The sequence below is a fragment of the Delphinus delphis genome, chromosome 14, assembly GCF_949987515.2.
Source record: "Delphinus delphis chromosome 14, mDelDel1.2, whole genome shotgun sequence".
Taxonomy (NCBI): domain Eukaryota; kingdom Metazoa; phylum Chordata; class Mammalia; order Artiodactyla; family Delphinidae; genus Delphinus; species Delphinus delphis.
In genome coordinates, this window is record NC_082696.1 from 82,717,280 (window position 1) to 82,745,137 (window position 27,858).

Sequence of the window (27,858 nt, forward strand, 5' to 3'; positions counted from 1 at the left end):
GAAACTTTGCAAGGGATTAAAAAAAAAAGCTATGTATATGCAACATATGAGACAGTTTAACACAGGAATTGTAAAAGCATAATTAAGAAAGTCTTAATAGGAATCACTTTCCTTGCCCCTTAAATCAATGATTTAGGTATTTAAGGTGGATGCATAAAGGATAAGTAGATATTTTAAATTTCTACATAAGGCCTGAACAAGGTCTAAAGAATTTCAGTTGCAGGTGGATGGATTTAACAGAGGGTTCTTGTCATTCTGGATGGAAGAGCTGGATTTGAATCACTGGAGCACCCAAACAGTTACAAGGAGGCTCCTCTGATCCTGGGTGTAGCACCAGGGTATAGCACTTTAAAAAGCTGCTTCACTGACTCTCCTACCCTGGGGTACCCTGAAGGACATCACTGCCCTTTGCTTTATGCCGGTAGCTTCTGTTGCTGCATGCATCTTAAATCTGTGTGTTTACATGGCAGTCTTCCTCACCATGTGGCAAGACTGGTTCTTTCATCTTGATCTCCCCCACTTCTTAGCTTAGAGCCCAATAAAGATGTGGGCACTGACAAATTATTAACTATTATCCTGGAGAAATTGAAGAGAGTTTTATCATGAACCAAAGCATAGGATAATGTGTCATTTTGTTTTTATATCATACATATCTTCATAACAAATTAATTCGTTTGCAACTCTAAAGAGTTTAGAAAATGTGTTCTGGTCTTATAAGTCAAAAGAAGGACTGTTAACCTTCTTTAAAAGGTAAATTCTACAAGCAACTCAATGCCAAGTGGATGATACTTACATTAGCCAAATGAGCTAGTTCTATCTCCAGGAATGAATCAGTTGTCTTAGGTTCAGGCCTTATGGTGACCACGATGATTTTGGAATTAACGACAGTATAATTTCTGAAACAGAATAATTATGATTAAAATGAGACAGGATTGATGATGAATATTAATTCCTACTGTTCAATACATGTTGTGATGACATTTTTAATAAATGTATCCTAAGCAAAGACATAGAAACATCGCTCAAATAGATTTAAAACATGATACTGAACTACTATTCATGGAAAGATACAGTTGATTTTTTGTTATAAATATACCCGATCTGGAACTAGAAAACTTTAGGGGGAGAAAGCTATTGCTGACTGTTACCATTTAAAGGCAGGAAAGATGGAAAAGCAATAGCGTTAACAATTACTTAAATCTGATTCACCTGCGAGACAGGTGGATCATGAATTCAAACCTTCAGGCAATCTTTAAATGAATATAATCCATTCATCTCAAGGTGGACCTAACAGTTTGGTTTTCCAAGAGACCAAATATTCTTCTTGCAAAGTGCAACACCAAGTGTTGCTTGGTGTTCGTTTTTAGACTATCTCAAAATTCGTTAAGATGAATGATTAGAAAGTGGTGTAGAATGAAAACAAGTAGAATTTAAATATCAATAAACTTTGTTGCTAATTACTGACCATCATTCATTTCAACAATAGAGATATACAGGCCACTTCTTTATCTCAACATGCTAGATGTAAAGAACACATTTGCATTCGGAAATATCTCACCAGTACAGTTCATTCACAAAGAAGTTTTAAATATAATCATATTTACAAGCTACAAAAAAATTATCCCTAAATATAAACATGTAAAGTGGAACCAGCTCTTCCTTGCATATACAGGTTTTCATCCAACATATATAAAATGCTATACACCTCCTGTAATATAGAGATTTAAAGATTTTATTGTATTTTAGTTATTTGAAGAAATATATATATATATATACATATATATGTATATATATATGTATATATATATATATATATATATATATTCATCCTTCCTTTTTACTATTCTGGGGAATTTATAACAGGTAACAAGACAAAGTAACTTAATTTTTTTCCTCTTTTTTGTTGTTTAAGGTATTATTTATAGGTAATAAAATTCATCAACTTTAAGTGAACAGTTTAAAGCTTTTGGTAACTGTATGCTACAATGCAAGCACCACCAAATCCAGACAGACAACCCTCCACAGTTTCCTTGATCCCCTTTGCACTTGATCCCCACATCCCTCCCCATGATTCCAGGAAGCCATGGGCATGTTGTCACTATAATTATATGATTCATTATATAGAATCATACACTACATAGACTTTTGTGTTTGACTTAATTCACTCAGCATAATGTTTTTGAGATTTATCAGTCCTGTTTCTCTTTATAGCTGAGTAGTATTTCATGACATTGAATTTGTGATCTATTCATCAGTTAAGTAAGCAACGTTTAGGTTGCTTCTGAGTTTTAGCTTTTATGATTTTTAGCAGCTATTCATATTTGCCTATCATGAATAATTGGTATACATACATTCTGGATGGACATATATTTTCATGTCTTGAGTAAATAACTATGAGTGGAATTGCTTGCTCATGTGGTAAAAGCATGTTTAATTTTATAAGTTACTGCCATACAGTTTTCTAAAATGGCTGTGTCATCAAAGTCATATAATTCTAATATCATAGAACCTCACATTCTTTGTGAAAATGTTTTCTCTAATGGGCTGATCTTTGCCACAAAATTTCACCAGAAAAAAATGCCAACTATGCCACACTTGGAGAATATATAGTAGCAGAGGAACTATAAACATATTCTGAGTGGGATAATATTTTTTAACCATATATTTAGTAATGTCAAATAACAAATTCTAGAACACTCAGGAAGTTTCATGGTACCCAGCCTAACAGAAAGATAGTAAAAAACAACAAAGTATAAATTTGTTTTCAGTATTCTTTAGGAGGAAGGTGGTTGTAAACAGGGAAAGTTGGTTGACTGTTATTTATTTCATTTAATACTAAATGAGTTGGGCTTCCCTGGTGGCGCAGTGGTTAAGAATCTCCCTGCCAGTGCAAGGGAAACAGGTTTGAGCCCTGGTCAGGGAAGATCCCACGTTGCTGCAGAGCAACAAACCCATGTGCCACAACTAATGAGCCTGCTCTCTAGATCCCGCAAGCCACAACTACCAGATCCCATGCGCCTAGAGCCCATGCTCCGCAACAAGAGAAGACACCACAGTGAGAAGCGTGTGCACCATAACAAAGAGTAGCCCCTGCTCATTGCAACTAGAGAAAGCTCGCACCCAACAATGAAGACCAAATGCAGTCAAAATAAATAAATAAAATAAATAAATTTATTAAAGAAAAATACTAAATGAGTCAACTGAAGGTAAGGGGCATTGAGAAGGATATGGAAGTAAGCTCTAAATGCCAAGCTTCCTCTGCAAACTCACTCTTCCCTGTTTCTCTGTGAGCAAAAGTAATCGGGATCATGTGAGAATAGATGGGATTAACTGTGAGGTGATACCAGTTGATTAATTATGTTAACAGATCTGACAGGATTCCCAGAAAATGACAAGATATATATATATATATATATCTTGCCATATATATATATATATATATATATAAAACTTGGAGTTGGGGACAAAATTAATCTGTCACCACCAAAAAAATTTATGGCTATTTCTCCCAAAGAAGAGTCCTAGGGGGCTTCCCTGGTGGCGCAGTGGTTGAGAGTCCGCCTGCCGATGCAGGGGACACGGGTTTGTGCCCCGGTCCAGGAAGATCCCACATGCCGTGAAGCGGCTGGGCCCGTGAGCCATGGCCACTGAGCCTGTGCCTCAGGAGCCTGTGCTCCGTAACGGGAGAGGCCACAACAGTGAGAGGCCCGCATACCGCAAAAAAAAAAAAAAAAAAAAAAGAAGAGTCCTAGGACACAGATGTAAGTTCCTTTTTCAGAAATGAATACATTTGAGTTCAAGTTTGGTTATCTGAAACAAAAATATTTCCACGTCACACAAACCCAATCTGCCCCCTTATTCTGGTCCTGTTTATAATCCCATTTCCCTGCAATAAATAAAACCAAATGCTAATTTATAAACTGCTAATTTTAACAAATTTTAGTTAAATTTGATCGTATACAGGTATTTTATATTATTTTAGAAGTTGTATACTGATTTACTGGAAAATACAGATGTGGGTATTCCAAACAGGAGTTTATAACGTGTCAAGATATTTATGAAGTTCTTCTTGTGTGTTTGGGCTTGTGGGTATTTTAGCCCTAGGAAACTGGATGGTGGAGATCCAAGCGGCTTAGATAAGCAGGCTTCTGTATAGTATTTACTCTGTGGCAGGTTCACCAGCTACCTAATCAGCCTGGTGGAGAAGGTTCCTAGAAGATGAAATCTGCCTATGGCTTTTGCTAAATATGCATGTGGGGAGTGGAGGGAGAGGGCATGTGTGTATACATATGTTAACTCATTTAGACTACATCTGAGAAGGGATGTGTGTCAATATATTTATGCATATGGATGTGCTTATAACATTATGTGAGTCCCCTCCCACCTTGAGTTACTACCATGTACTAGATCTACCCCACACCCATTAATGCTATATATGTCTCCTTCCACAAGATTATAGTTCAAGGAGGGCAAGATTTTTATCTAGCATTTATGTATCCTCATTTACATTATGCATGGCACATTTTAGGGCTAACACATATTTGAATGACTTATTAAATACCACATAATAAACAAAAATATTAATCTTTTGGCCAATGTGATTTAAAATATGTCAATATCACAGTATCCAAATATTTAATGAAGGAAAAATAAGCAAATTTACATTATGCAGTGGCTCCCTTTTAAAAAAGTGTACAGTGTACAAAATTTCCTTAATTTATTCCATCAATTTATTCTAATTTGCATAAGTGAATACCTGGCTCCTCATGTGCCATGTCAGGCTTTGTGATCTACTAATGCTTCCTGGCTGGGTTCACATTTGTATTCACTGCTAGAAAAGCAGATCTTACAGCCAAATGGATTTCATGACTAAAGTAATAAAGATCTTTCTTGTCCTTGAGATTAGCAGTAGTCAGTATCTAAAACATTTTAAAATGTGTAGAGTTCTTTATTCAAAGAAGGCTCAAGTTATTCTTCACAATTTATACAAAGGCTTAAGGTGCTTAAGGTACATGAATCATATCTTAAAGAGAGTAAAAAAGTGACTATAAAATGCAATGCAACTGTTTGAAGAGACTCACTTTAGGTATAGGCCATACATAGGCTGAAAGTGAAAGATCTAAAATGATACTCCATACAAATGGTAACCAAAAGAGAGCAGGGATGGACATATTTGTATCAGACAGAATAGACTTTAAGCAAAAACTGTAATAAAAGACAAAGAAGAACATTATATAATGATAAAAGGATCAATTCACCAGGAAGATATAACAATTATAAATATATGTAGCTAACAGCAGAGCACTCAAAAATATGAAGCAAACATTGGCAGAACTGAAGGGAGAAATAGACAGTAACACAATAATATTAAACTATTTCAATATAATACCCTGCTTTAATAATGGATAGATCTATCAGATAGTAGATCCATACGGAAACAGAGGACTTGAACAACACTATAGATCAATTGTACGTAACAGAACACTCCATCCAACAGTAGCTGAATATACATTCTTCTCAAGTGGATACAGAGAATTTTCCAGAATAGATCACAGGTGAGGCACAAAAAAAAGTCTTAACAAATTTAAGACAACTGGAATCATACCAAGTAACTTTTCTGAACACAGTGAAATAAAACTAGAAATCAAAGGCAAAAGGAAAACTGGAAAACTCACAAATATGTGAAAATTAAACAACACACTCTTGAACAACTAGTGGGTTAAAAAATAGATCACAAGGGAAATTAGAAAATATCTTGAGACAAATGAAAACACAACATGCCAAAACTTATGGGATGCAGCAAAAGCAGTACTGAAACAAAAATATATAGGGGTAAATGCCTCCTTTTAAAGAGAAGAAAGATCTCAAATCAATGACTTAACTTTACACCTCACAGAACTAGAATAAAAACAAACTGAACCCAAAGTTAGCTGAAGGAAGAAAATAATAAAGATTAGAGCAGAGATAAATGACATAGAGAACAGGAAAACATAGAAAACATCACCCAACTAAGAGTTGTTTGAGAAAAAAAAAAAAGATGACAAACTCTTAGCTAGAGTAACTACTAAAATAAGCAGGAAAACTCAACAAAAATCAGAATTCAAGGTGGGACATTGCAACTGATGCCACAGAAATAAAAGGATCATTAGAGACTACTATGAACAATTATATGACAACAAACTGAATAACTTAGAAGAAGCAGATAAATTCCTACAAACATACAACCTACCAAGATGGATTCATGAAGAAGTTAAAAATCTAAGCAGACCTATAACTAGGAAGGACATTAAATCAGTAATCAAAAGCCTCTTGACAAAGAAAAAAAAAAAAAAGCCCAGGACCAGATGGCTTCACTGAATAATTCCACTGAATATTTAAAGAAGAATTAAAACCAATTCTTCTCAAACTCTTCCAAAACATTAAAGAGGAGAGTATATTTTCAAACGTATTTTATAAGGCCAGCATTACCCTGATACCAAGATCAGACAAAGATGCCTCAAGAAATGAAAACACAGGGTAATATTGATATTGAATATTGATGCAAAAATTCTAAACAAAATACAAAACCAAATTCAACAACACATTAAAAAGATCAAATACATGATCAAGAAGAATTTATCACTGGGATGCATGGTTGGTGCAACATAAGAAAATCAGTCAGTGTAAAACACCATTATTAACAGAATGAAGAACAAAAACCACATGATCATCTCAATTGATGCAGAAAAAGCATCTGAAAATTTTCAACATTCTCTCATGATAAAAATTTTCAACCAGTTAGGTATAGAAGGAATGTACCTCAACGTAATAAAGGCTATGAAAAACCCACAACTAACATCATACTCAATGGTGAAAAACTGAAAATGTTTACTGTAAGATGAGGAACAAAGCAAGGATGTCATCTATTTCCACTTCTATTCAACATAAACCTGGAATTCTTAACAATTAGGGGATGCCTAGTAGCCTAACAATCAGGCAAGAAAGAGAAATAAAAGGCAACCAAATTGGAAAGCAAAAACCAAAATCATCTCTTTTAGTAGATGGAATGATCTTACATGTAGAAAACCCTAAAGATTCCACAAAAACCCTTTTAGAACTAATAAACAATGTGGAAGAGTTACAAGATATAACATTGACACACAAAAATCAGTTGCATTTCTATATACTAACAATGAATAATCCAAAAAGGAAATTAAGAAAACAATCCTATTTACAACAGCATTAAAGAGAATAAAATACTTAGGAATAAACTTAACTAAGAAAGTGAAGAACTTCACACTGAAAACCTGAAAATATTGTTGAAATAAATAAAAGAAGACACAAACAAATGGAAAGACATCCTATCTTCACGAACTGGAAGACTTAATATTGTTCAAATTTCCATAATACCCAAAGCAATCTACAGATCAATGCAATCCATATCAAAATACTAATGACTTTTTTGCAGGAATAGACAAAAGAAATCTTAAAATTCATATGGAATCTGAAAGGACCCTGAAGAGTCAAAATGATCTTTAAAAAGAATACGAAAGCTGGAGGTCTCATACTTCCTGATTTCAAAACATGTTACAAAACTACAGTAGGTCAAAACCATATGGTACTGGCATAAAGACAGAGACTGATTGAATAGAATAGAGAGCCCAGAAATAAACCCTCACATATATGGTCAAATTATCTTTAACAGGGTTGCCAAGGCTACCCAGTGAGGAAAGGATAATCTCTTGAAAAAATGCTGCTGGTAAAACATCCCATGTTTTCAGTATCCACATGCAAAAGAATGGAGTTGGACATTTACATTGCACCATATACCAAAATTAACTTAACGTGGGTTAAAGATCTAAACATAAGATTTGAAACAATAAAACTCTTAGAATCAAACATAAGAGAAGAGCTTCATGACATTGAATTTAGCAATGATTTCTTTGATATGACACCAAAAGTACAGGCAACAAAAGGTAAAATAGACATATGGTACAACATCAAACTTAAAAACAGTAAAGAAAACAACTGACAGAGTGAAAAGGCAATCTATGTAATAAGACAGAATATTTATAAGCCATATATAGAATAAAGAGTTAATATTGGGAATATATAAAGAAATACTAAAATTCCACAATAAAACCAAACAAATTAAAAAGATTAAAGATAAATTTTTAAAAGGTTAAAAAAGAGACAAGAGACTTAGATATCTCTCTGAAGATTATATACAAAAGGGCAATAATATATGAGAAAACACCCAACATCACTAATCATCATGGAAATGCAGGTGAAAGTCACAAGGAAATATTCCTTTACATCCCTTAGGATGGCCAGGATCAAAAAAACCGGAAAATAACATGTTGACAAGGTTGTGGAGAAACCAGAAGGTTTCTGCACTGTGGTGGGAATATAAAATGGTGAAGCTGCTATGGAAAGCAGTAGGCAGAGTCTTCAAAAAATCAAAAATATAGTTACCATATGATCTAGAAATCCCACTCCTAGGTATATATGATAAAAAAATGAACTCAGGGGACTTCCCTGGTGGCACAGTGGTTAAGAATCTGCCTGCCTAATCCAGGGGACCCGGGTTCGGCCCTGGTCCAGGAAGATGCCACATGCCGCGGAACAACTAAACCCGAGCTCCACAACTACTGAGCCTGCGCTCTGGAGCCCATGTGCCACAACTACTGAGCCCATGTGCCCAAACTACTGAAGCCTACGTGCCTAGAACCCATGATTCACAACAAAGAGAAGCCACTGAAATGAGAAGCCTGCACACCGCAACTAGAGCAGCCCCTGCTCACTACAACTAGAGAAAGCCCACACATAGCAACGAAGACCCAATGCAGCCAATAAATAATTAAATAAATAAATTTATTTATTTATTTAAAAAAAATGAACTGAGTACTTCATCAATGTCACTGAGCTAAATACATTTACTTTTAAAACTAAAATTACCCTATGGCTGCTACAACTAATGTTGGGCTAACTTAGAACTTTGAAAACTAACAAGAATTTCAACTACTGCAGCCCAGAGTGCTGTAGTCCCCCCTGCATGGACAGGACAAGTGCAGAGAGCTTGGAGGAGGGGGCCTTGAGCACCTGCGTGAGAGTGACCTGGCGGTAGATGGCGAGGAAGATTTAACTGCAGAACAACTCAGTGACAGCAGCACAGCCGAAAACACAGACCTTCAGTGACAAAGACACAGAGCAGAGGTGCTCCCCAGCTATGGCCCCAAATCATCAAAGTCCTTGCCCTCTTTTTTCCAATGGCCAGCAAAATGGAATTACCTATAAGAAAGCTTATGCCTGGGCTAATACAGCCGTGTGGCTGACAGGGACTTGGTGCTCTGGCTGGGTGTCAGGTCTGAGTCTCTGAGGTGGGAGAGCTGAGTTCAGGACACTGAACAACCAGAGACCTCCCGACCCCACATAATATCAGTCAGAGAGAGTTCTCCCAGAGAACTCCCAAAAGGGAGTGGCAGGACATATTTAAAGTGATGAAAAGGAAAAACCTACAACCAAGAATACTCTACCCAGCAAGGATCTCAATCAGATTCAATGGAGAAGTTTAAACCTTTACAGAAAAGAAAAGCTTAAGAGAATTCAGCCCCACCAAACCAGTTTTACAACAAATGCTCAAGGAACTTCTGTAGGCAGGAAAGACAAGAGAAGGAAAAGATCTACAATAAAAAAAAACCCAACAATTAAGAAAATGGTAATAGGAACATACATATTGATAACTACCTTAAATGTAAATGTATTAAATGCTCCAACCAAAAGACATAGACTGGTTGAATGGATACAAAAATAAGACCCATATATACGCTGTCTACAAGAGACCCACTTCAGACCTAGGGACACATACAGACGGAAAGAAAGGGGATGGAAAAAAATATTCCATGCAAACGGAAATCAAAAGAGAGCTGTTGTAGCAATTCTCATATCAGACAAAATAGGTTTAAAATAAAGACTACTAAAGAGACAAAGAAGAACACTACATAAGGCTGAAGGGATCAAACCAAGAAGATCTAACAATTGTAAATATTTATGCACAAAACATAGGAGCACTTCAATATATAAGGCAAATGCTAATAGCCATAAAATGGGAAATTGACAGGAACACAATCATAGTAGGGGACTTTAACACCCCACTTTCATCAATGGACAGAACATCCAAAATGAAAATAAAGAAGGAAACACAAGCTTTAAATTAAACAAATGGACTTAATTAATATTTATAGGACATTCCATCAAAAAACAACAGAATACACTTTCTTCACAAGTGATCATGAAATATTCTCCAGGACAGATCATATCTTGGGTCATAAATCAAACCTTGGTAAATTTAAGAAAATTGAGATCATATCAAGTATCTTTTCTGACCACAATGCTAAGAGACTAGATATTGATTACAGGAAAAAATCTGTAAAAAATAAAAACACATGGAGGCTAAACAATACACTACTAAATCACCAAGAGATCACAGAAGAAATCAAAGAGGAAATCAAAAAATACCTACAAACAAATGACAATGAAAAAACAACCCAAAACCTATGGGATGCAGCAAAAGCAGTTCTAAGAGGAAAGTTTATAGCAATACAATCCTACCTCAAGAAACAAGAAACATCTCAAATAAACAACCTAACCTTACACCTAAAGCAATTAGAGAAAGAAGAACCAAAAAAAACCCAAAGTTAGCAGAAGGATAGAAAGTATAAAGATCAGGTCAGAAATAAATGAAAAAGAAATGAAGGAAACAATAGTAATGGTCAGTAAAACTAAACCCTGGTTCTTTGAGAATATACACAAAATTTAAACCATTAGCCAGACTCATCAAGAAAAAAAGGGAAAAAACTCAAATCAACAGAATTAGAAATGAAAAAGGAGAAGTAACAACTGACACTGCCAATATACAAAGGATCATGAAAGATTACTACAGATAACTATATGCCAAAAAAATTGACAACCTGGAAGAAATGGACAAATTGTTAGAAAAGCACAACCTTCCGATACCGCACCAGGAAGAAATAGAAATATAAACAGATCAATCACAAACACTGAAATTGAAACTGTGATTAAAAATCTTCCAACAAACAAAAGCCCAAGACCAGATGGTTTCACAGGTGAATTCTATCAAACATTTAGAGAAGAGCTAACGCCTACCCTTCTCAAACTCTTCCAAAATATAGCAGAGGGAGGAACACTCCCAAACTCATTCTACGAGGCCCCTATCACCCTGATACCAAAACCAGACAAAGATGTCACAAAAAAAGAAAACTACGGTCCAATATCACTGATGAACATAGATGCAAAAATCCTCAACAAAATACTAGCAAAGAGAATTCAACAGCACATTAAAAGGATCATACACTATGATCAAGTGGGGTTTATCCCAGGAATGAAAGGATTCTTCAATATACTCAAATCAATCAATGTGATACCCCATAATAACAAACTGAAGGATAAAAACCATATGATAATCTCAACAGATGCAGGAAAATCTTTCAACAAAATTCAACACCGATTTATGATAAAAAAAAAAAAAAAACCCTCCAGAAAGTAGGCATAGAGGGAACTTACCTCAACATAACAAAGGCCATACATGACAAATCCACAGCCACATCATTCTCAGTGGTGAAAAACTGAAACCATTTCCACTGAGATCAGGAAGAAGACAAGGTTGCCCACTCTCACCACTAGTATTCAACATAGTTTTGAAAGTTTTAGCCACAGCAATCAGAGAAGAAAAAAGAAAGAAAAGGAATCCAAATTGGAAAAGAAGAAGTAAAACTATCACTGTTTGCAGATGACATGATACTATACATAGAGAATCCTAAAGATGCTGCCAGAAAACTGCTAGAGCTAATCAATGAATTTGGTAAAGTAGCAGGATACAAAATTAATGCACAGAAATCTCTTGCACTCCTATACATTAATGATGAAAAATCTGTAAAAGAAATTAAGGAAACACTCCCATTTACCATTGCAACAAAAAGAATACAATACCTAGGAATAAACCTACCTAAGGAGAAAAAAGACCTGTATGCAGAAAACTATAAGACACTGATGAAAGAAATTAAAAACGATACAAACAGATGGAGAGATATACCATGTTCTTGGATTGGAAAATTCAATATTGTGAAAATGACTATACTACCCAAAGCAATCTACAGTTTCAGTGCAATCCCTAACAAACTACCAATGGCATTTTTCACAGAACTAGAACAAAATGTTTCACAATTTGTATGGAAACAGAAAAGCTCTTGAATAGCCAAAGTAATCTAGAGAAAGAAAGACTGAGCTGGAGGAATCAGGTTCCCAGACTTCAGACTATATTACAAAGCTACAGTAATCAAGACAGTATGTTACTGGCATAAAAACAGAAATATAGATCAATGGAACAGGATAGAAAGCCCACAGATAAACCCATGCATATATGGTCACCTCATCCTTGACAAAGGAGGCAAGAATATACAATGGAGAAAAGACAGCCTCTTCAATTATTTGTGCTGGGATAACTGGACAGCTCTGTGTAAAAGAATGAAATTAGAAAACTTCCTAACACCATACATAAAGATAAACTCAAAATGGATTAAAGACTTAAATATAAGGTCAGACACTATAAAACTCTTAGAGGAAAACAAAGGCAGAACACTCTATGACATAAATCACTGCAAGATCGTTTTTGACCCACCTCCTAGAATAATGGAAAAAGAAGCAAAAATAAACAAATGGGACCTAATGAAACTTAAAAGCTTTTGCACAGTAAAGGAAACCATTAACAAGATGAAAAGACAACCCTCAGAATGGGAGAAAACATTTTCAAATGAAGCAACTGACAAAGGATTAATCTCCAAAATATACAAGCAGCCCATGAAGCTCAATATCAAAAAAACAAACAACCGAATCCAAAAATGGGCAAAAGACCTAAACAGACATTTCCCCAAAGAAGATATACACATGAAAGGATGCTCAACATCACTAATCATTAGAGAAATACAAATCAAAACTATGATGAGGTATCACCTCACACAGGTCAGAATGGTCATCATAAAAAATCTACAAACAAGAAATGCCGGAGTGGGTGGGAAGAAGAGGGAACCCTCTTGCACTGCTGGTGGGAATGTAAATTGATAGAGCCACTACAGATAACAGTATGGAGGTTCCTTAAAAAACTAAAGATAGAACTATCACATGACCCAGCTATCCCACTACTGGGCGTATACGCAGAGAAAACCATAATTCAAAAAAAGAGTCATGTACCACAATGTTCATTGCAGCACTATTTACAGTAGCCAGGACATGGAAACAACCTAAGTGTCCATCAACAGAAGAATGGATAAAGAAGATGTGGCACATGTAAACAATGAAATATTACTTGGCCATAAAAAAGAAACAAAATTGAGTTATTTGTAGTGAGGTGGATGGACCTAGAATCTGTCATACAGAGTGAAATAAGTCAGAAAGAGAAAACAAAATACAGTATGCTGACACATATATATGGAATCTAAAAAAAAAAAAAAGTTTCTGAAGAACCTAGGGGCAGGACAGGAATAAAGACACAGATGTAGAGAATGCACTTGAGGACATGGGGAGGGGGAAGGGTAAGCTGTGACAGTGAGAGAGTGGCATGGACATGTATATACTACCAAATGTAAAATAGATACCTAGTGGGATGCAGCCTCATAGCACAGGGAGATCAGCTCAGGGCTTTCTCTCTACCTAGAGGGGTGGGATGGGAGGGTGAGAGGGAGACGCAAGAGGGAGGGGATATGGGGATATATGTATACGTATAGCTGATTCACTTTGCTATACATCAGAAACTAACACACCATTGTAAAGCAATTATACTCCAATAAAGATGTTGAAAAAAAAGATAAAAAAAAACTAACAAGAATTTCAAGTTAAGTTTGCTGAGGGAAGCAACACCTAGACCCACAATGAAGCCAAGTGATCAGGGATTTAAATTCACTTTCAAACAGTATGGCCCAATTAAACTCGGATTTTTGTAAAGAATGTACTGACTAGGCAATATTACAATATTTTATAGTATTAGTCATGCCAATTTGTCATCCCAATGGATAATTTTAATTTCTAATGTTCTCAATGTAGGGCATTATAAAAAGATACAGAGTATCACAAAACTACAGTATTTCATTGTAAATTCAGAATGAAGTGGGAAGGTTTAGCGTCTGGTCCTCAAACTGAAGAAAAGGTGCCCTTGAGGGAAATCAGTACTTCAGGTCCAGTGCCTTCAGGATGTATTGGTATAAAAATGATTGAACTAGAGACTGTCATACAGAGGGAAGTAAGTCAGAAAGAGAAAAACAAATATCGTATATTAATAATTTTATTACTTAATCACATTAATTAATCATATCAGTTAATTAATCTTATATTAATTATATCACATATATGTAGACTGTAGAAAAATGATACAGATTAACCTATTTGCAAAGAAGAACTAGAAACATAGACTTAGAGAACAAACGTATGGACACCAAGCTGGGAAAGGGTGGGGTGGGATCAATTGGGAGATTGGGATTGACATATATACACTACTGTGTATAAAATAGATAACTACTGAGAACCTACTGTATAATACAGGGAACTCTACTCAATGCACTGTGGTAACCTAAACAGGAAGGAAATCCAAAAAAGAGGGGATATGTGTATACATATAGCTGATTCACTTTGCCATACAGCAGAATCTTAACACAACATTGTACAGCAACTATACTCCAGTAAAAATTTCTTTAAAAAGTGATTATGTTTTTGTTTTTGTATTATTTCCAATATTTTCTAGTTCAACTGTTTTTCCTGTTTGCCTTTAATTCCTATAATATTAGGAACTCAAATGGGTTCCATTTCCTAAATGTGAAAAAAATTAGCACCATTTATCTTTTATTAGGTTGGTGCACTTGACAGCAAATTTATGTGATTTTGCATTATTGACATTTCCTTTTTAAAAGATAGTTTTCATGTTAGTGGCTTATGAGAACGTTGGGGTTTTTTTTGTTGTTTATTTCTTGGTTTCTTTTTTTGGAGGGTTCATCTGTATTTTTCCTGGCACTATAATACTATACTGTCATTTGCATATAATTTTAATTAGATCCTTTACAATATCTCGAGTGTTAATAGCTACATTAATGTGCCTTTTTTACGTTTCTTTTTCTTTATTTCTATTTTTTTTTCTTAAACAGGACTATATTTTCCATACATCCTACCAGGAAAACTACACATCGATCCCATACTCAAAAGTATTGTGATCTTCCTATAGAACTGGAACTTGGCTTTATTAAATGAATCAGAAAATGGGTTGATTACAACTGTTTCTTGATGTCCTTGGCTTGAATATACTTTTTTTTCCTTAGAGTTAATTTCTGTCAGATACATTCTTACAAGTGGCATTGCTGGATCAATGAAAATGTATTTTTAAAGCCTCCTGAAGTTACCAAATTGTCCTACTAAAAGGTACTACAGTTAAAATCCTCACCAGCAGTGTGAGAACTCACCATGCTGTGGGTAGCCATTAGTTCCCTAATGTGAATGGGGTCTGTGTGGGTGGTCTCAGCTCCCCTCAAAGGACCCCTTGCCCTTGGCTGGCCAGCTTTCAGCTATCAACCTCAAAAGTGATCATGAAGGGTGGGAAGAGTCCAGGCCTTGTTGCCCATAGCCTGTGTTGGGGCCACCAAGTTGACGCCAAGCACCTTTAGCTGCCCATGCACAGCTACCTCCTCCTGGGCCTTTCAAGATTTTCTGTGGAAGGTATATGTGTATTCAAAGGAATGTAGAAATTTGTACTGCTTAAAGGAGTAGATATGAGTATCACAGAGGAAGCAGGACAGTGGAAGTGTCCTGGCTTTGGAGGACCAAAGGCTTGAGATGGACTAGAACCCACCCACCTACTGGACATATCAGCTTTGGCCAGTCAGTGAGGCAATAAGGTTCTCTTGTCTGTAGAATGAGAGTTCTGGATGGCATAACCTTTAAAGGGCTTGCAGCACTAATGTCCACTGGCTCTATGCTTTTTACTGTAAGACATTATTCCAAAGAATACAGTTGGGAGGCTGAGAATAGCCCTTATTTAGTTTGGACTTGAGTAGAGCACATTTCCTTCAGACGAAGGCATAAATTGAATCTACTTAATTGTAAAAGGAAAGACAATCCAGCAGTAAAATAGAAATTGCAGCTTGAAGAATAGTTGAATGCATATTAGGGCAAGAGAAGAAAAGGAAATATCAAAAGGAAAGAGTCAACATGAAAAGTTACTTCTGTCTTCGTAGGAAGGAACATTTCTAAATTATATCTATTCAAAACATTATGTCAAGTTCTCCTTCTGGGTCCCCACGAGGGGAATTATGCAAAGTATTGTTTTAAAATATTGTATCAAAATAAAAAATTTCTGGAGACTTAACAGCAAGCCTAACATTATTCTGTGTCTGGGAAACTTGGCTCCAAAATATTCAACAGATAATTATTAGTAAAATGATCACAGAAGAAAATGTGTCACGAAAATTTAGTAGATAATAAGTAAACATATAGAGCAAATTTGTGTATTTTTTCATGTTGAATAAGAAGATATTTCCTTTTCTGTTGGGTTCAATTCACAGAGTCAAATTTTACAGTAAAACAACAGAATATATGTATTTTATTCCTTTGTTCCTAAAATATTTGAATAGTGTAAACACTAAACTTCTATGTACCTCATTTTTTAAAAATGGCTTATATAGAATATTTTATCAGATAAGACAGTTATTCCAGTAAACATTTCTTGGACCTGTATTATTTATTAAGCACTGTTCTGGGAGTTTTGACAGTAGAGGAGATTTAAAATCATTAAGACAGTTTGGTGAAGAGGGTTGTTCCTTAGTAAATGTTTGTTAAGTGACTATAAAACAAAGACATCACCCTTGTCCTTTGAAAGGCTTATTCTACTCACTAAACCTTCTGGAACAACGTTTTGAAAAGGAAAAAAAAAACAAGCCGAGATTGCTTAGTGGTTACCTTATTTTACAGTATGAAGTAAAAGAAAATGAGAAGTAAATGCTAATATTTCACTTTTCAAATAGTGCTTAAACAAACTTTTTATCCTGAACATTCTATTGTCATTATTTCTAATGAATCCAAAGGTGAATATTGTTTTTCTATATTCATTTACCTAATTATACTTAGAAAGTGTGAGTGGGTATACATATTCATAATTCTTATAAAAGGTTATTAAGAACTTCAAGCTAAAAAATATGTCAGAACGCCACAACCCTACAATTTTACTGAAATAAAGACAGGGAGTTTTTGAAGTTAAAAAGAACCTTTGAGTCCAACCCCATGATTTATAAAGTCAGTGACTTGTCCAAAGGCTAATCTGCATCTGTTTGTGTCCCAGGTAGTACTAGGGGGTGCAGTTCTGGACTTTTCCCAGTTTTACCCATTCAACTGCCCACAATGTCGTCATTAGTCCACCCACAAGTGACCACTACCTCTGCAATAATTTCAAAAATGTTGAAACACGTTTTTTTACAAAAAGGCTGATATCCCTAGATACACTTCCAATTCCCTTGACTGTATAGCTTTATGAAACTTGGAATAATCTGACTTTGTGTAGGTGAGCGAGTTCTACGGTGTTATTCAAAATAAGATTAGTCATAATGAAACTCTGTTAAACATGTAGCAGGGAAACTAATTCACAATCTACAACATTTCATGTTGAATATTTTATTTGCATTCACTATGTCCCTCTGCAGCGAACAGAATGAATGTTGCATATAAAGGTGCTTCTATTTTGAGGCTGAACTGAAGGCAGATGATGACCGAGTGACTGAACAAGTTTATAAATTTCTTGTTATGATAAATTGAAATTAAAACCCAAGTCATCTGATTGTGAGTTAGTGCCTAGTCTAGAATTCCTGCAAGATTAGCTTTACGCAAACGAACTCCCAGTGGAAATAAGGGCCTGACTCTGAGTATCTGGGTACTTATTTTCTTTTTTTAATACTTTATTTATTTATTTATTTATTTATTTATTTATTTATTTATTGTCGGCTGCAATGGGTCTTTGTTGCTGCGTGCAGGCTTTCTCTAGTTGTGGCGAGCGGGGGCTACTCTTCATTGCGGTGCGGGGGCTTCTCATCGCGGTGGCTTCTCTTGTTGCGGAGCATGGGCTCTAGGCACGCCGGCTTCAGTAGCTGTGGCTCACGGGCTCAGTAGTTGTGGTTCACGGGCTGTAGAGCGCAGGCTCAGTAGTTGTGGCACACAGGCTTAGTTGCCCTGTGGCATGTGGGATCTTCCCGGACCAGGGATGGAAGAACCCGTGTCCCCTGCATTGGTAGGCGGATTCTTAACCACTGCACCACCAGGGAAGTCCCTATCTGGGTACTTTTAACTTTACCACATTTCTCCTCAAATAAACATCATACACAGCAATAGAGGTGGTGTAACTATAAATTAATTTTAGCTGTGAGTAATCGTACAGACCAATGTGTTTTAATAAAACCCATGGCAAAGTTGAGAGTAAATATATTAGCTTTGAAAATCTGTTAGTAGAACAAAACCAAACACAAACCTATTCAAATTCAGGAAACCCAAATTCCATCCAGAGATGAAGGGCGTTAAAGAAAGCTAGATTTCCCAGAGTTGTTTCTGTGGTCAAAACATCCCACTGGATGATCCACAGACTATAATAATAATTCACTGCACATAGATTTTCTCCAAATAATCGTGACTAACTGCAGCTGTTATTGCTTCCTTGGGAGACCTTTTCCTGATGGACTGAACTCTAATTGTTTTTATTTATTAGACCATTTGTTAGGCCCCTGGTATAACTGTATACATCATTCGCAGTCTCTCCTCTTGAAAAACTTAAAGCTTTATTCACGAGGCTGTGGGTACGTGCTCACGGCCGTGTGGCTGTATTTAACTAAAATACAACTTTGTCTCAGTTCTCCACCGTGAGGTGGGGTGGAGGAAACAGGTCACCAAGAGTGAGAACAGCACCATGCAGAGAGATGCGTATCATGTTTTCTGTACAATCTGGTAAAATAGTTAAGACGGCAGAGGAAATAAATTAATGTTGGTAGAATTACTATCTGTAATTGTTTCTTTTTAATGTCTGGGAGGAAAGAAATCAATGGATTTCTTCCAAAATTAGTCCTCTAATTGAACATTTTTCTTAATGTAACTGTAATTGAATATTTATCTAGAGGCAAATTGAGATCTTGCGCAGATGAACAAAACCAAGTATTCCCAGCCATCATGACACTCCTTTAATTTCATGTAATGCTGATGAACAGTACAAGTAAGTACAAATAAAGGGAGAAGACAGATTCATTTTAAAATGATCCGTTCTATTATAGAGCCTTGAGGTTTTCTTTCTCTTACTTTTTTTTTCCCTTGGTCTTAAAGCAAGTCATGATTAGTTACAAAAGAATTACACGGCTATAATCAGGAACCAAAATTGTCTTTCCTAGTTGTTTTTCAATGCACAATATGCTAATAAGCTGCTCATTAAATTGGTATTTTCTATTTCATTTAAGAAAAAAGCCCTTTGTATTACCAAACTTTGTTTGACTATTTTCATAGAATGAGCTATAATCACATATTTGGAATAATTTACAGAGATTACAACAGCTTATTAATTTGTAGCTTACCTCAGAGTGGGCAAAATTAGATCTAAGTTTTTGTACAGGACTGCTCCAAGAACAAAGACCGATGACTCATCTAATTCTAGAAAGAATAAAATTTTAAAATATTAGCAAAACAGCAAGAAAAATATTGTGTCTTATAAAACTTTAATCTCCTAATTACAAGGGGATTCCAGTATCTGCCAATGCAAAGCCAGGTATAAATAATGCCTTCTTAACTGTACCGGGCAAGTGAGCCCACACACTGCATGCATTAATTGTAGCTCCAGAAGATGTATTTTCAGTGGTTTTGTGTCATGAAGTAACTTTCCTGCAGGCTGAGACAAGAAGCGGCTGTAGTTACAGCTAAGGAGTTAAAATTCCCAATGATATGGGGGAGAGCCAATTCTCTTTTGGAGCTCTCAGTTAAAATGTCAAAATTTCCAACGTAAGAATTAAGACCACAATGTCACTCTTGAAAAGGGCCATTAAATTTTAGAGGCTACTGAAGATGTTCTTAAAACTTAATTTTTTGTTAGATTTGTTTTTAGATACCAACTCTTTTTTTTCAGAAGTGAGGCAGAAACAATTATTTTGCATGGAATGGAAAATACAACACATTTCAATACCTAAACTTAAAATCTTAGGCCAAGTGCTTTACACTGGGATGAGACTGTCAACACTGAAATTTGACCCTGACAAGCTCAGGTCTATAATTTGCACTTGTATTATCTTTTTTCATTTTAATAGAGCCTTTCCTCAAGTAAATTCAGATTTAAAGCCCAAATTAGGTTTTCTATAGTTACAAAATAAGTTTAGAGTCGTGATTGCAGACTGTTTCCTAAATTGCTTAATACATGGGAACTTATGCCAAGTGTATTATTAAATTGAACTTATAAATTTTTTGTTCGAGGCTTAAATTATTTCAGGCTTAAATATATTTACCTTTTGATGATACGGGGGTAAAGATGCTCTTTGGAATGACCACCCTGTCTTCTGAGTTTCTTGCCCAGTCAACCATGCCCTTCCGTCCTTTCATTGGGAAGTTGATGTCTGTTAGAACAGAGGCTGCAGGAAGCTTCTGAATGCTAGCCACTGTGAAAAAAGAAGTAATGATGTCAACTAAAATCTTTCAGTGTTATCAAAATTGATCAAATTAAACCTTGCAGTATATTAAAAATAAAATTTCTAGTCCTAATTATATTTATCAGAGCTATAAAACATGCTGATTCCTTAAAATTAGAGGATATTCATTAGGGCTGCTGACTTTTCCTTATTAATTTGGTTTCTGTTGCTTTCAGCAGGGATCATACAGTGACGGTCAGTGGCTGGGTGGACAATCTCATGAGCATTGACAGCTGCGGCCATCCTGGTTGTTCATGGTTGGCCTCCATTCCCATTGTTAGAATCCCCTACTGTATTTTTGTTAAATATTTTGATTAACACACCTGATTCACAGACTGACATTTTCATTTAAATCTGAACTTTGTCCTCAGAGCAAGTTTTCTGCACCCACCTCTGAACACTGTCTTTGGAACAAATATTTCCTGGATGAGGTGGGGTACCGTGAAGACATGAAAAACAAACACATTGCTCTGGGAGACAGAACTGTCAGGATTCAAATAATGAAGCACTAAAAACACCATAACCACAGAGCCAATATAATATGCAGGAGCGTTTAACGAATAGGACAGTAATAACAAACGATTCTTAAAATGCACACCCACAATTGAAAATAATAAATGTATATATGTGAATGGAGAATTCTGTCTTTACTCACAGTAAGTATTTTAACATATATTGAGAAAATTAATGAATAATATGTTTGGTAATGCCTGAATATATTTTTATTATATATATATTATATATATACACACACATATACATCTATATATAACTACATATAACAAAACTATGATAGTAAACACTCAAGCACTTATTGAGTGCACACAGTTTCAATTAAGGAATGTAATCTGTTGAGCTTTTACATAGGTCCATACTTGTTCCACATTAAAGTTTCAGGTGTTCCCTGGAAGATTTAAATGGAAATATGATGAGGAAACTCTAAAAGCTATCCCAATAAGAGAGGTGAAGTAAGAAACCATTAGACTCCTCATAAGTGGATTTCATTCAAAAGAAACTTGTAATTAAAACAAGAGAGAATGAAAATTAAGAATTTAATAATATTAGTTGTATAAATCTATTACTGTACCACTGGCTCAGTTGCAAATTAAACTGGTTATGTATTACTATACTTTATTAAAGCTCTTTCAGGCAATTATACACATCCATTTTCAGCATAGGATAGAATTTCATTTGGCCTGTAATTTGACATAATAAGCTTAAAGAAGGATTTTGTAATTAAATGTTGAAGGAAAGAGGGTGCTGGGTAACTCATAAATTATTATGGATGTGAAAGGCTGTTTTTGGACAACATCTCTAATTATTTTAGTTTCTTTAATAATTAGAACAATGTAGTCTTTGTTGTCCAGAAATAACCCAGTTCATGTGTCCTAAAGGGTCCAAAGCCTTCAGTGTGTACAGATGGACAGATCAGCACATTAGTAGCATGCTTTTTCTTAAGGGCCCTACAGGCTTTATCCAATATGCAAAACTAAGTTCATCTACTTCCAAATTCCTTGACTCTAACTTTGGTTGTCTTGGTGTTTAGAGGAAATTTATTTCACCTCTCTGCTCTAAAAACTGATGAAAAGAAATGAAGGTTTTTCTGATTTCTGGTTTCTACTATAAAGGAAAACAAACAAGAGATAAACTGTTGGATCTTGAGGTCTAATAATTCCGCTGTTTCCGTATACATTGGATAGAAAACAAAAATAAATAAACAAACAAAAGAAATAAATAACATACGGAGGAAGCTTATTCTGTACCAATTATATATCACTTTATCCTGAATAAATGCTGGTCTAATACCTTATTCTTAAAAATATAAAAATGAGATAATTATACATGCATGTATCTCACATTATGAAATGCATTCATTCTTCAGTTGGAGGTACATTGGGTATTAAATGATGACTATATAGATTAGATCGACTTTTGAGTCTAGACTAAAAGAATATAAAAATCAATTAGGATCACTAACTTCTGCAAGAAGTCCTTTAAGTTGCATAGTATTGAGCATCAGAAGGATATAAAAACAAACATGTATTCATTAATTTTAGTAGATATGTAGTCCATAAAGTAAGATAGTATTTTCAATAAATACATTATGAAAAGGGATATGACTTCACAGACTGATAAGCTTCAAATCTAGCCTTCAAATTATCAGTATACACGCTCTTTAAAATACTTAGTGTTTAAAATTGTACATCTTTACCTTAAACCTACTTAGGAAGATGCCTAAGGTGACACTGTGGTGCTTCATGACCCTGCAGTGATTAATTAACATGAAAAACTATTTCCACACAGCAAAAATGATTTAAAGATGACTTTCATTTTCTCCTTCTTTCAGTCCCTGTACCAAACACTTGGACCAATCCAATCCTCAATTCCTTCCCTTCTTCACTGAAGTTCTCCAAAACCCTCAGGTAAAAATTTAGTTGCAGTTAGTCTTTAGGGAACTAGGGAGCTCAAAAGAGGTAAGATTAAAAATGAATACCTTACATATATCCAGAGAAAACCATAATTCAAAAAGATATACATGCACCCCAATGCTCATAGCAGCACTATTCACAATAGCCAAGACATGGAAGCAACCTAAATGTCCATCAACATATGAATGGATAAAGAAGATGTGGTACATATATACAATGGAATATTACTCAGCCATAAAAAGGAATGAAATAATGTCATTTGAAGCAACATGGATGGATCTAGAGATTATCATACTAAGTGAAGTAAGTCAGACAGAGAAAGAAAAATAGCTTATGATATCATTTTATATGCAGAATCTAAAAAGTGATACAAATGAACTTATTTACAAGACAGAAATAGATTCACAGACATAGAAAACAAACTGATGGTTACCATAGAGGAAGGGGTGGGGGAGGGATAAACTAGGAAGTTGGGATTAACATATACACAATACTACATATAAAATAGTAACTAACAAGGACCTACTATATAGCACAGGGAACTAAACTCAATATATTGTAATAATCTATAAGGAAAAGAATCTGAAAAAGATACAACATTATAAATCAACTATACTTCAATAAAAAAAAAGAATGCCTTAAAGTATGTCTAGAGTACATACGTGTCTAGTGCTGCAAAAGGACATCAATACAAAGCATGAGGGCACAATGTACATACTTTGCTTCTGTAACAATTGCTGCATTAAAACCAATCGTGGGTATTTAGAGGATAGAGCGTCTTTCCTCAAAAATTGAGAAAATGTCTTTCTTACAGAAGATTAAAGTAGTTAAAAAAAAATCTCAAAGGACACAATGTCCCTGAACAAATAGGCACATCTTGAATGCTTCAAGAACTACCCGAAATTCCCTGCATCGTGTTTTAATTACAACTCTAGATTTGATTTCTTATGCAATAAAATAGGTGACTCATCATGGATAAACCTTGGAACAAACCCAGCTGACTTTCAGTTTGCATTTTTAATGCTGTCATTTTGCATTTGGATATGCAGCATAAAATCCTCTGACAGCATCATATTTGTTATTGGCCAAGCTCTCAAAGGATTGAGGTTCGGTATAGATTTTTGCTCATCAGAAAGCATAAGCAAATTTTTGCAAATGGGTCTAAAAGCACATGAGCTGTTCTTTTGTTTTTGTTTTTGGTAACCACTGAGCTCTCCTTTGGTTCATCAAAGCAGGTGGTGCTTCTAACCTGTTCCTGAGGAAAATCATGAGGTTTTAGCCCTTTGTCCCTATTAATTGAGGTCCTGGACGATGGGGACTCTTGTCCTTTTCATACTTGTAATATGAATGGCCCACTACAGTTGAATCAGTTGCATCATGAACAAGAAAATAAGGGATAAATTAAGACTTTGGGATTAACATATACACACTGCTATATATAAAAAAAATAGATAATCAACAAGGACCACAGGGAAATCTACTCAATATTGTGTCATAACCCATAAGGGAAAAGAATCTGAAAAAGAATATATGAGTATATATATCACTGAATCACTTTGCTGTACACCTGAAACTAACACAACATTGAAATGAACAATACTTCAATTAAAAAAGGACATAATGATGGGCTTCCCTGGTGGTGCAGTGGTTGGGAGTCTGCCTGCTAATGCAGGGGACACGGGTTCGTGCCCCGGTCCGGGAAGATCCCACATGCCGTGGAGTGGCTGGGCCCGTGAGCCATGGCCGCTGAGCCTGTGTGTCCGGAGCCTGTGCTCCACAGCGGGAGAGGCCACAGCAGTGAGAGGCCCGTATACCGCAAAAAAAAAAAGAAAAAAAAGACATAATGAGAAAAAATAAGGCATCTGGAAGGAAAATGCTAGAGAGTGAAAGTGTATGGTAAAATGGTGTAGGAAACAGCAGAATGGGCAAATGAGTGCCAGCAGAGGTAGGTGGCAGTTTACAAGAGTGGGGTAAGTGTGGACTCTGGATCTGGGCCCTGGATTCAAATCCTTGGTAGTTTAGGCTAACTATGATGTCCTAGTTTTTTAGGGCCGGTGCCAGTTCACCTCTGATATTTTGTACAATTATGATTAACATCCCCTATCACTCTCAAAAGTCTCATTTTAGAAGATAAATTCCAAGTTCATTTTATACGTTGTGTGACACTGGGCAAATTGCCTAACCTCTCTGTGCCTCAATTTCCTCTTCTGTACCATGGGAATAATAATATTATCTACCTCACTAGGATGCTGGAGGATGAAATAAGTAACTATATGCCGAGATGTGGGAGTTGGGTGCCTAACCTGGAGCATGGGTGGTCCTATGGAAGTGTTGGCTATTCCAGTAGGTTTTCTCATAATCACTTCCAAGGGAACTTGGGAACTACCTCATTGTATGTCCATAGTATGATAAAGTATTTGACTTTTACAACAATGTTTTACCCAATGATAAAGTATTTGACTTTTACCCAATGTTTTACAACAAACATTCTGTTTTGTTTGTCCTTCAGTGACCTTAGGCATGGGATTACATAGTCAAAACTTAATGTTGACTATATTCAGATGATCAAAGGCAGGAATTGCACTTAAAAATAAATAGAGATCATCCTTTAGTACTTTAATGCACCACTAAGGAGTGAATAAGCCTTCCTTTTTACTTATCCCTTCCCTCCCTCTCTCCCCCCTCCCTCCCTTCCTTTTTTTCTGATAGCTTCTGCCAGAGGTAAGAGGGGCCTTCTCTGGTTATTTGGCTACACAAGGTCAGTCAGGTTAAAAATCTATTGGCTGCATCGTGAATGACAAATTCCATACTTCCGTTGCAGCCATGGCCACAGACTGCACAGTGAACTTCAAAAGCACTACTTTTAAGCACTGACCTAAGTGCTTAATGCAGTGACTCACATTCTATAATGAGTGGAGGGAACTCCCAAGGGAGGACACCTAATACTCATAGACCCTTCATTGTCGGGGGCGGATAAAGAAGCAGCTGTTTACGGGATGCCCTAAAAGCAGTCCTTCTCATTGCTCCCTTCTATTGATGTTTCCCATATATTTAAAGTTTGCATCATTTTTCACGTTGATTCAGAGGGCACAACGTACAAACGGGGTCCTGACTCACCAATATTAGAAAATTGGCCAGTTATCAAAATGGAATTGCTTATGGAAAACATCACTCGATATTACTAGATGGTCACCTGCACAGTTTCAAAATCCTGTAAGTAAAACTTGGGAGGGAGGAGATGATGCATTGCATCAGTGTGTTAGAAAGCGACTCAACCATACTAGAAAAGAATATGAAAAAGAACGTATGTCTGTGTATAACGGAAACACCTTGCTGTACAGCAGAAATTAACACAACATTGTAAATCAACTCTACCTCAATAAAATAATTAAGAAAAAAAAATAAGGAACTCAGTCCTGCTCTTGAACCCATATCAAGCACATGGGGGCTGAGCAGAGCCTCTATGTAGTGTGACCCCCCTGGCACTTAGCAGCTTAAGAAGCCATTATTTTCCTATGGCAATGCTGAGTGGCTTGTAAACTCCTGAGGGCGTTTGGGAGGGAAGGGAGCACAGCTGATTTTATTGCACACTTGCCATGGCCTTGGCACTGTCATTACCTGATTCCTTAACTGATTCAGCACATATTTATCATGTGGTTCCTCTGTGCCAGGCCCTGTTTCTAGCACAGCACTTGGCCAGATGCCTTAAACACGATACCTTATTTAATATTTAAAACAAGCCCAGGGGGTATTGGTGTTGTCAGTATCCTTCCTTTCTTAAATGAGGAAGAGGACACTTAAGTGGTGGCATTGTGATTCAAATCTCAGTTGCCTACTCAGAAGTATAGGATTTTGTACTGTGTGATGCAGTTTGATTATACCTAACACATAAACAGCAAATTTACTTTGCCTTACTGTAATATTTTTGCACTAAATATAAAAGACCGGCATAGTGACTCAGTTAGAGGAAATAAAACTATCTTACTTGCCCAACAGAAAATCAAAACTAGGCACCCCTGAAGAGCAATGGTTATCAAAAGGGAATGCAGATATTATATATACACACACGTTAATTGGTCCATCATGATCTCCAACATCGTTTCCAGGAAACACTCAGACATTCAAAGAGATTTTTAGTTTCTCTCCTCCCCGCTCTATTTCCCCCATTTACTCTGTCTCCTTCCCAAAGGCTGGGATTGGAGTGTTGAGGGTTGTGGGGAAAGAACAGGCTCCCTGAGAGCAGCCTGTAGCCACCACTTCCCAGGAAACAGAGGAGGTGGGAAGTGCGTCTGCAAGGACCAGGGTGCTGAGAGCTGAGAGCATCCATCAGTTCAGCCGCCACCATCCCACCTACAGGGTGTAGCATCCCCACGACCCAGAGCAGCACACAGAGATTTAGTTGAGAAACGTTCTTCCCATTAGGAGTTCACAGATTTGTTTTAAGAGAAAAAGCAGGCTCCCCTGATATTTAAAAGTAGACAAACTTGATGGACAGTCAAGAAAGTAACTATGTGGCAAGTCAAAGATTTTTTTCAACTTGCTAGTTTCCAATGACATATTATACATAGTGAAACTTTAAATATTTCATCATTTTGTGTGTTCCTTTCTGGCATCAAAATAGAAAAACCTGTGAATTATCAGCTTCAGATTCTGTTTATTATCCATTAGCCGGTTTCGAAGCCTGGGAGCCTCTGCAGCACAAG

General features: G+C 36.1%; 1 protein-coding gene across 1 annotated transcript in view; it reads right to left on the reverse strand.

Moving 5' to 3' along the window:
• The window catches only part of ADGRB3 (adhesion G protein-coupled receptor B3), a 799,562-nt gene that overhangs the window by 346,296 nt on the left and 425,408 nt on the right, over nucleotides 1-27,858 (reverse strand). Inside the window, exons 12-14 of the mRNA XM_060030408.1 lie at nucleotides 20,547-20,696; nucleotides 19,629-19,704; nucleotides 794-896 (exon numbers count right to left, since the gene is read on the reverse strand). Coding sequence (XP_059886391.1) covers nucleotides 794-896; nucleotides 19,629-19,704; nucleotides 20,547-20,696 — 329 coding nt within the window. The remainder of the gene's footprint in view (nucleotides 1-793; nucleotides 897-19,628; nucleotides 19,705-20,546; nucleotides 20,697-27,858) is intronic.